Below are 10,855 nucleotides of genomic sequence, written 5' to 3' on the forward strand. Positions count from 1 at the left end.
AAGTCGTATTTAGAAAGTTGGTTCTTCATACACGGACTGCGGTTTTAATGAAACAGTAGAAATATATGGTTTATTTGGGTTGATGTACTTGAAGAGTTAACTCCTAAAATATACAGAGTTCTTTATGGTAGCACAAACCTATAACCAGTACTTGGGAGATAGTCTTAGGGGACTCTCTGGGACTAGAATGAATTCCAGGAAATCTTTGATTTCTTTTTTTATCTCTTGTTGTAGCCAGGGATGTGCAATTGTGCATTGTTCAGTTTCCATGAGTTTGTATGGTTTCTGTGATTTGTGTTATTGTTGAATTCTAATTTTAATGCATGGTAGTCTGATAAGATACAGGGGGTTATTCCAATTTTTTTGTATCCGTGGAGATTTGCTATGTTTCCTATTATGTGGTCAATTTTAGAGAAGGTTCCATGTGGCGCAGAGAAGAAGGTATATCCCTTTGTGTTTGGGTGGAATGTTCTATAGATGTCTGTTAAACCCAGTTGGGTCATAACTTCTATTAGTTCTTTTGTTTCTTTGTTAAGTTTCTGTCTGGAGGTCCTGTCTAGCGGTGAGAGCAGAGTGTTGAAGTCTCCTACTATTAGTGTGTGAGATTTTAGTGTGATTTGAGCTTTAGTAATGTTTCTTTCACGAATGCAGGTGCCTTTGTATTTGGGGCATAGATGTTTAAAATTGAGACTTCATCTTGATGTACTTTTCCTTTGATGAATATGAAGTGTCCTTCTTCATCTCTTTTGATTGATTTTAATTTGAAGTCTAGTTTGTTAGATATTAGGATTGCTACACCCGCTTGTTTCTTGGGACCGTTTGATTGGAAGATCTTTTCCCAACCCTTTACTCTGAGGTAACGTCTGTCTTTGACATTGAGATGTGTTTCTTGTATGCAGGAGAAGGATGGGTTCTGTCTTAGTATCCATTCTGCTAGTCTGTGTCTTTTTATAGGCAAGTTGAAGCCGTTGACATTGAGGGATATTAATGACCATTGATTGATGATTCTTGTTTGTGCTTGATTTATTGTTAGTGAAGTTATTTTGTGTAGTTTCTCCTCCCTTTTTCTTTTGGTGTTTGGTAAAATGGGTTTATCTATTACCTGTGTCTTTGTGAGTGTAGTTATCTTCTTTGGGTCTAGGTTTTCCTTCCAGCACTTTCTGTAGAGCTGTATTCATGGATACATATTGTTTAAATCTGGCTTTGTCATGGAGTATTTTGTTTTCTCCATCTATGGTAATTGAAAGCTTTGCTGGATATAGTAGTCTGGGCTGGCATCCTTGTTCTCTTAGTGTTTGTAGGACATCTGTCCAGGATCTTCTGGCTTTCATCGCTTCCATTGAGAAGTCAGGTGTATTTCAGATAGGTCTGCCTTTGTATGTTACTTGGCCTTTTTCTTTAGCTGCTCTTAACATTTTCTCTTTATTCTGTAGGTTTTATGTTTTGATTATTATATGGGGAGGAGACTTCTTTTTCTGGTCCAGCCTATTTGGTGTTCTGTAAGATTATTGTATTTTCATAGGCATATCTTTCTTTTTTTTTTTTTTTTGGTTTTTCGAGACAGGGTTTCTCTGTAGCCTTGGAGGCTGTCCTGGAACTCACTTTGTAGACCAGGCTGGCCTCGAACTCACAGAGATCCGCCTGCCTCTGCCTCCTGAGTCCTGGGATTAAAGGTGTGCGCCACCAACACCCGGCAGGCATATCTTTCTTTTGGTTAGGGGAGTTTTCTTCTATGATTTTGTTGAATATGTTTTCTGTACCTTTGAGCTGTATTTCTTCGCCTTCTTCTATACCTATTATTCTCAGGTTTCACTTCTTCATGGTGTCCCATATTTCCTGGATATTTTGTGTTAGGGATTTGTTGGGTTTGAGATTTCCTTTGGTTGATGACTGTATATCCTCTAATGAGTCTTCAACACCTGAGATTCTCTCTTCTATCTCTTGTATTCTATTGGTGATACTTGCATCTGTAGTTCCTGATCGTTTACCCAGTTTTTCTATTTCCAGCATCCCCTCGTTCTGTATTATCTTTATTGTTTCTATTTCAGCTTTCAATCCTTCAACTGTTTGAGTTGTTTCCTTCATTTGTTTGGTTGTTTTTTCTTGGTACTGTTTAGATTCTTTGAGAGAATTGTTTATTTCTTGAATTTTCTCCCCCGTTTCATGGATTTTTTGTTTGTTTTTTCTTCTATTTCTTTAAGGGATTTCCTCGTTTCCTCTTTGAGGGTCTCTGTCATCTTCATAAAAGAATTTTAAGGTCTGTCTCCTCTGCTTCATCTACGTAGTGCTTTTCAGGTCTTGCTGGCGTTGGTTTTCTAGATTCTGGTGGAGTCATGTTGGTGTTTCTATTGCTGAGTGAGCTCTTATTCTGTCTTCTTCCCATCTCTTCTTCCAGTGGGTGCAGGTGGGGGTCTTTCTATCTCCACTGGTCTCCTTCTTTCCTGAAGCTGAAGTTGGAATCGCTGGAGGTTGGGGCCTGGAAGGGCTGATGCCTTTCCTGTGTGGGCAGGTCTTCTGGATACCAGGAGTGGGCCCCCCGAAGATTGAGGTGATTGGTGTTGGGCAGGGGCTGGGGAGTGGCCCCCCCAGAGACCCAGGCTTACCTGAAGCTGGGGTCACCGGAGGTTGGGGCCTTGTTCCAACTTTTAAAAAGATTTACTGCATGTTATGTGTTTGCACTTCTGAGTGTATGTATGTGTACCACTGGCACGCAAGTACCCAAGGAGGCTGGAAGAGGGACTCACATCCCCTGGAACTGGAGTGACAGGTGTTTGTGAGCAGCCTGTTTGGGCATCTAAACATGGGTTCTCTAAAAGAGCAGCATTTGCTCTTTCCCTCTGAAAATCTCTGCAGTCCCGTTTTAACTTTTATTACAATGTGTTGTATTTGATCTGCTCCACCACTGTTAATATCTTAGAATTCCTGGTTTTCTTCATTGTCCCCTGTGGACCCTTGAGAAGATGATGTTATCTGAAGGTCTTGGTGCTGTCCACAGTTTTGGGCACCACTGAGTCTTGTGTAACTCTTGTGTCAGTGAGTAACCAGTATGTCGTGACTTGTCTCTTGCAGTGTAGAACGTTGCCTCATCACCACTAGTGGCTGCCAACATCTCGCTGAAGTCCTCAGTAGCAACCAGAACCTGACAATTCTCCAGGTTTCCAACAATAAGCTTCAAGACACTGGCGTGAAGCTGCTGTGTGATGCTATCAAACAACCCAACTGCCACTTAACGACTCTTGGGTGGGTATCCTCAAAGTCACAGCCATGTCCTCGAGGGTGACAAAAGGTGGGAGATTAATGTGCAGAAAGAGAAATTAAAACTCCATGGGGACAGCATAGAAAATAGCAGTGCTTGTATTAAAAAAGCCACTCCAAAACCACAAGACTGAAAGCAATGAGCCTGGGCATACTTATAGAACATGTCTCAACTGGACACACTTATAAAACATGATCGTCTAAAGGAGTGTGACATGAGGCAGCCTCACTGCTGTGAATGGAGGCAGGAGAAGCAAATGGTGCAGGCATGGATATGCAGATGGATAGACGTATGCATGGATGTGCAGATGGATAGATGGATGCCACGATGGATGCATGGATGTACAGATGGATGCCAAGGCAGGTGGATGAAAGACTGCATAGATGGGTGAATGATTGATTGATGGTTGGATGCATGGGGTGAATGTTATTATATGGATGGATGTGTATTTGATTAAAAGAGTATGCGGATGATTGGATGGTTGTGTGGGTAAATAGATGGGTGACTGATGGCTGCATGCAGGCATAGATTCATGGTATTCATGGATTGAAGCATGTGTAGGATATGTAGCTATTACATGGAGGGTACATAGATGGACAGTGGCTGCATGCATAGATGGTTGTGTGTATGCATGGATGGATTTCCCCTGGAGATGATAAATGTGACTCACCCACATCTCTTGGACTTATGTGTCTGGAGTAAGTGATGTGTTAACTGCTTTGGCTGCTGTGACAAACATGAATTGAGTGACTCTTGCAGCAGGGATTTATTGTAGAGGCTAGAAATGAGATCACCCTGTGCTGTCAGCAGGGCTCCTTAGAGGATCAAAATGGAGTACATTCCAGGCTTCTCTCATCGACCTGGAAAATGTCTGTCTTCTCCCTGTGTCTTCAGGTATAGAAGATGAAGTTACATCCATTGTCCTCACTGTAACTTAGTTTATTCTGTAAAGAACCTGTCTCAAAATCCAGTCCCACAAGACACGGGGGATTAGAACCTCAACATACAAATTATGAGGTGACAAAGTTTAGTTCATAGCAAAATGAATCTTCATGGGTTCAAAGCAAAAGGTATCAAGGCAGCCTGAAGTGTCGACTCAGAGCTCACCAACCATTCACTGCATTACCCAGTGTCACCTCCAATTTCCCCCCAGGCTCAAGATCTGGGATTACAGACTCCGTGGAATGGGCTAGTTCATTCACCACAATAATGGATATAGAGAATGGGCAGTTGTGGTCACATCTGCCAGAGAAAGGGAAATGTGATGTCCTGAACACCGAGCTTTTAAGATACCTTTAGAGAATGTGGAGTGAGTATAGGCTAAATGACCAAGTCGCCTCTCACCCATGTTCCGCCTTGATGGTGAGCTGTTCTTTTTGTTGCAGGTTGGGAGCCTGTGAGCTAACTGGTGCCTCTTGTGAGGACCTGGCTTCTGCTGTTAGCCAGAATAAAACCCTTTGGTCAATCAACCTGCTGCAGAACACCTTGGACCGCAGTGGGTTGGCTATACTGTGTGAGGCTCTGAAGCAACACAGGTGTACCATGCATGTACTTCGGTGAGCCGGGCTCTGTTCTCCTTCAAGGGAAGAGCCCGTGGGGCTAAGGAGGGATTGACTAAGATCTGAAATGTGCATCTGGGGTGATGGCTCAGTCCATAGACTGCTTGAAACACATGCAGGAAGACCAGAGTTTTATTTCCAGAAAGCACCTGAAATGAACCATGGGTTTTGCACTTGTAATTTGGTACTGGAGAGGTAAAATACAGGAAGGAGGATCCTTCATGATCAGTGTCCAGCCAATATACTCAAATTGGTGAGACCTCCCCATCTCAAGAATCAAGAATGGCACCTGAGGTAGAACTCTATCCTCTGCATACTTACACACACACACACACACACACACACACACACACACAGAGAGAGAGACAGAGACAGAGACAGAGACAGAGACACAGAGAGAAATGCAAGTAATTCAATACTAAGTTGGTTTGTCACACCAATAATAATCATGCCACTGGTGCACCAGTAGACATATCTTGTCTTGCAACCCCACTTCTCACTGAAGGCTATGGACAGTTAATTAATATTTAGGGAGGAGATGCCATAAAATATTTTAAAAATTCAAATTAAAAACAAAGTAAACTTGTGTTCTCTTACTTGGGGGCTGTTGTTGCAGGAGTATTAGGTTAAGTATAAAGCCTTTTCTAGTCCTGTGACTGGTGAATGCCCAAGAACTGGTGACATTTGGTGCTATCATCAGTAAAGCAATAATATATAAACATAAATGTAGATAAATTTGTGTTTGTGCAGACAGTTCTGACTTGAGATTGTTCGTCTCTATAATATGAATGCACACACTTACAGAATTTCATTTTTTCATTTCAACACAGTAGTCAGTAATTGCATGAGACACTCAATGTTTTAATATCAGGTGGGCTTTATGACAGGCGATTTGAGTGGGTTTTTTTTTCCTATCTGGAGACTAACTTGTATGCCTGAGAACATTTAACATAGGCTAAGTAAGCTAGGGTGGTCTGCTTGAGCATAAAGTATTATTTCAAGCATTAGTCCTATACAAATATGACATGAACATAAAAATATATATCAACTATTTAGACTATATCAGCATAAGGTATGTATACATATGATATATAGTATATACTTATAATCGTCAGCGTTTATCTTTGTGATTTGCTTTCCCTCCATGGTCTTCAAAGCTATATAGATCAAGGTAACTTTTCTGAAAATATATAGGTGGTATAGGTTACAGGTGTGTGTGGAGGGGCGGTTGTGCACATGTGAGTGTGTAGACCAGAGGACAGCCTCTGATGCCATCCACCATAAGATGCCGTCCACCTCAATTATTTTTGAGATGGGATCTCTCACTGGAACCTGGATCTAACCAGTTCTATTAAGCTGGTTGGCTGGCAAGCCCTAGGAATCTGCCAATGTGCTTCCTTGAGTCTTGGACCAGAGGCCTGTGCCACTGTTCCCAGCTTTTTATGTCGGTGGTGGGGATTAACCTCAGGTCCTCAAATTTGTGTAGCAAACACTTTCCTGAGAGATCTGACACCCAGACCCCAAGATCGGGTTCATTTTGGCCACACTTCTCTATAAAAATAAAAACACTTTATGGTGTCCAACCATAGCCTCGCACACAATTCACATAGCTGTCCTTGGATGCATGCAGCCCAAGGCCCCTGGATGAATGTGCCTATCAGGGTCAAAATGCTCATACATCCAGCTGTGTCTTCTGTGAAGATACAGGCTCCCCTCCTTAAGGCTTACTCTTTTTTTTTTTCTTTTTTTATTATTTTAATTTTAAATAGCTTGTTTTACATGTCAATCCCAGTTCCCTCTCCCTCCCCTCCTCCTGCACCCCCTCCCATCCCCCCCCATCCTCCCACCCTATTGCCAATTCCTTCCACATAGGGGATATCTAGAGTCTGTCATTTCACTCAGGGCAGGGTCCAGACTGAGAGAGCTTCCCTCTTTGTGTTATGGACACACGATGTCTGTTTGTATTGCAGGGATAAACACCGCTGAAATAGCTCAGTTGGGAGATTGTTGACTGAAGGCTTACTCTTGAGGCTGGGTAGTGGTGGCGCATGCCTCTAATCGCAGCACTTCGGTGGCAGACACTGGTGGATCTCTGTGAGTTTGAGGGCAGCATGGTCTATAAAGGCAGTTCCAGGATTTCCAGGGCTACACAGAGAAACCCTGTCTCAGAAAAACAAAAAGACTTACTCTTGCAATTCCCCTCATGCCCCTGGAAAAGTGGAGTACCTGCAAATTTCTTTCTTACTTGGTTTTGGCTACGGTTGAGAACGTACCAAGCTGGAGTGAAAGGGTAAGGAGGTAGAAAAGTGAGTTGTCTGTCCTCATTTGAGCCATCCAGCTCTGCCTTTGGTCCCAGATTGGACATATTTATGCTGCACCAGGAGCAAGGTACCAGTTCCTCTGAGTATCGGGCATTGATATGCAAAGTAGGAGTCGTTACTTGGCCTGACAAATTCAGAAATATACAGGTGTCAGATAATGTGGTAACTATTACAAAACCAAGTTAGTTGTTGTTGTCATTGTCATTGTCATTGTTACTTACTGCCCTCCTCCACCACCAGAGAAAGTCTCAAAGAGACTTGTACAGCAATTAATATACGCCCTAAGAATGTGGTTGCTTCCTACAAAGCTACTTGAAACATAAAAATGCACAATATGTGATGACTTGCATGAAGCTGTCTCCCCGAGACTCAGATGTTTGGATGCCTGATCCCAGTTGGTGGTGCTGTTTGGGAAGATTTAGAAGGTGTGGCCTTGCCTGAGGACATGTGTCACTGGGGCAGGCCCTATGCTTGCAAAGCTTAGTACCATTCCCAGTGTGTTTCTGCTTTGTGCTCCTGGTTCAGGATGTGCACTTGGCTCCTTGCTCCTGCTACCCCTCTCCCTGCTGCAATGGTGACGGACACTTAACCCTCTGGAACTGTAAGCCCAAATATACCCTGCCTGCTATAAATTGCCCTGGTCACTGTGTTTTATTACAATAATAGAAAAGTAGTTAATCCAGAAGCAACACAGAGAACACAATCAGGGTTTGTGTGTGTGTGTGTGTGTGTGTGTGTGTTGTCTGTGTGAATGATCGTGTGTGAGGATGCACATGCATGAGACACAGTTAACCAAAGGACTAAGACCAGACACTCAGGACATGGAACGAATTGCTCTTTGGGGGCGTGAATGTAATAAAAACCTTTAAGACTTTTCCAAGTCTGCTATCCAAACCCAAAGGCTCAGATGGAATCAGTGTTTCCCACCACTATCCTGGGTGTTGACATAATAGTATAATAGACTACATTTGGGTTGCTGAGATCGTACCACAGAAATGGCCACAGTGAGAGCTTTGAAGGGCAGCTCAGTCAAGTAAAGTGCTTGCAGCAGAAGTATGAGTACCTGAGTTCGAATCTGTGGCACATACATTGAAAAGCTGACTGTGGTCTCATGTAGCTGTAACCTTAGTGCTAGGGAGAAAGGTGGAGGCAGCGGGGTCTCTGAATCTCACTGCCAGCCAGGTCATGAATGGCAGGTTAGTGAGAGACCCTGTCTCCAAAAAGATATGGAGGGGAACAGTTGGCGACACCTGACATCGCCACTGGCAGGTGCGTTTGTGCAAACAAAAACACAAGCCACAAATCAATTAAAATTGTTCCTTCGTATGTATTTTTATTTTCATATGTATGATGTTTTGTCTTTATATCTGTGAACCCCATGCATGCAGAAGACTTGAAGGCCAGAAGATGGTGTCAGATCCCCTGGAAATGGAGACACAGGTGGCGGTCAGCCATCAAGTGTGGAACTGGACCCAGGTCCTCTGCAAGAGCAGCCAGTGCTCTTAACCACTGAGCCATCTCTCCAGTTCCCAATCAGTTTTTATAGAAGAGTCTGGATGGCATGTGTATGTCTCCAGATTTAGAGAGACATGTCATCAGGGTCTCCTGAACTTGTTCTTGGGAAAGAGAATTATGGAGTGTAAAGGAGATGCTGGAAAGCTCAATGAGGATTGTGAGGGGGGAGAACTGGCTCTTCAGTGGAGAGCATTTGATGCTCTTACAGAGGACTCTGCTTCAGTTTCCAGCCGCCAACATGGCAGCTCACAATTGCTGTAACCCTAGAGGGTCCCAAGACCTCATCTGACCTCTGCAGGTGGCGTCACACGCGTGCTGCCCATACACTCATGCATGCACACACATAAATAAGAAAACTTTCAAAGCCTACAAGAGTGAATTAATGAGAGCTTCAACTTTGCATGTCTTTCTAGGCTTCGAATTACTGACTTTGATAAGGAAACCCAGGAGCTTCTGACTGCCGAGGAGGAGAAAAATCCCTACTTGATCATCCTAAGCACTGTGTAAGCTGTAGCAGGAAAGCGAGAGTAAATAAACACGGGTGTGTTCTGAGCCCAAACAACCCCTAAATTAATGGTTTTTTTCCTTTTGGCCCTCTTGTACACAAAAATTATCACATTCCTAGCATTCCAGTGAGATAGGATTTCTTTGCCCCTCACCCCATCCAGATGTTTCACAGGACAGATGTGGCTTCATTATTTGAAGGCCATTCTTAGAACTACATGTTAGAAGTGACTATGTCATAATGACATTTTCACACACTGGTTTGTTAAGCACCCAATAAAGTCTTTTATTTTGAAATGCTCAGAAAATCTCTTAAAGTGAGATTTGCCTGGTGGTGGATTACCCGAGCCATAATGGTTATACAGGCAATAACGAATGGTCCCCCAGAAAGTTGTTGGAGGAAATTGTAATTGGCTATGCATGAGAAATCTTTAGCAGAGGGCCTACACAGACACTCACTCAGATAAAGGAAGCTGTTGCCGTTTTGTGCTTTGTATTAAACAATAATTTAGGCATTCAGCAATTCTACTGACTTCTAGTCTCAAATGTTAATGTATACATATTAAGGATTTTTTACTTTTATACAAATATGTGTGTATGTTGAAATAAAATTATTTACAAAACAATTGAGAGCTGAATTTGATCTACATATTCCAGTTTGCTTATGTGCAGGTGTTTTCTTAGTTGTGTGCTTGTGTGGGGGGTAGGTATGTGCACATGAGTGTAGGTTCCTACAAATGCCACAAGAAGGCATCAGACTCCTTGCAGCTGGAGTTACAGGCAGTTATGAACTGTCTGACATGGCTGCTGGGAACTGAACTTATGTCTTCTTTAAGAGCTTTGTTTTAGGATTTCGATTGCTGTGAGCCGATGCCATGGCCATGGCAACTCCTATGAAGGAAAACATTTAACTGGAGTGACTGTCTTACAGTTCAGGGGTTCAGACCATTGTCATGGGAAATGGTGGCATGCAGGCAGACATCAGGCTGGAGAGGTCGCTGAGAGTTCTGCATCTTATGTGGACAACAGGAAGTTATCTGTCTCACTGGGCAGGACTTTCTGGAGCTATTTTGAGTTATTCACTTCTTATCTTCAGAAATTTTTACTTGGAGGAGTGGTTTCAACTCCTCTTAGAACACACTCTTGTTTCACTTCCTTGTAAAATTCTGTGCTAAAATATCCTATTGTTTTTAACTCAGTTTTTCTCGTGTCTTAGTAAGTTTCTCTCCAAGATGAACCTCAGTGGAAACCACTTCACAAAAGTGAGGAAGGGAAGGCTTGGGAGTTGGGTATGACCAAAATACATTGTAGAAAATATTCAGAGGACTCACGAATGAGGAAATTGTTGATACATGTATTAACCCTTATTTTTCCACCTGACATGTAGAACATAGATCAGTCCAGATACTTGATTTTCATACCTATTTTCCAAAGTGGTTGGGTATTTCTAATGTTTGGCATAATGCATGCCACTGGTGTTTACAGCCCTGCAGACTTCTGGTATGTGAGTCTCCCTAAAGGAACTAAAGATGTAAATAATTAATAAAGTTACTGAGACAGCCACATGTGCCTGAAGAAATGACTCACTCACGGAGGGAAGGGTTCGATTCCCAGCGCCCATATCAGGCCCCTCACAACTGCTTATAACTCCAGTTCCAAGGATCTGATGCCATCTTCTGACCTCTATGTGTTACACTTGT

The 10,855-nt window shown here is 42.8% G+C and overlaps 1 protein-coding gene across 3 annotated transcripts in view; it reads left to right on the forward strand.

Annotated features, from left to right (window-relative positions):
* The window catches only part of LOC101840698 (NACHT, LRR and PYD domains-containing protein 4C-like), a 44,034-nt gene extending 34,253 nt beyond the window's left edge, over positions 1-9,781 (forward strand). For 2 of the 3 annotated variants that reach the window (XM_040734129.1, XM_040734128.1), the window contains 3 exons: positions 3,070-3,240; positions 4,642-4,812; positions 9,065-9,781. In XM_040734129.1, the coding sequence (XP_040590063.1) occupies positions 3,070-3,240; positions 4,642-4,812; positions 9,065-9,158 (436 nt within the window). In that variant the 3' untranslated portion in view covers positions 9,159-9,781. The remainder of the gene's footprint in view (positions 1-3,069; positions 3,241-4,641; positions 4,813-9,064) is intronic. The other variant, XM_040734130.1, reaches the window with a different exon arrangement.
* Positions 9,782-10,855: the final 1,074 nt, after the last annotated feature.

Source organism: Mesocricetus auratus, unplaced genomic scaffold (assembly GCF_017639785.1).
Source record: "Mesocricetus auratus isolate SY011 unplaced genomic scaffold, BCM_Maur_2.0 Super-Scaffold_100037, whole genome shotgun sequence".
Taxonomy (NCBI): Eukaryota; Metazoa; Chordata; class Mammalia; order Rodentia; family Cricetidae; genus Mesocricetus; species Mesocricetus auratus.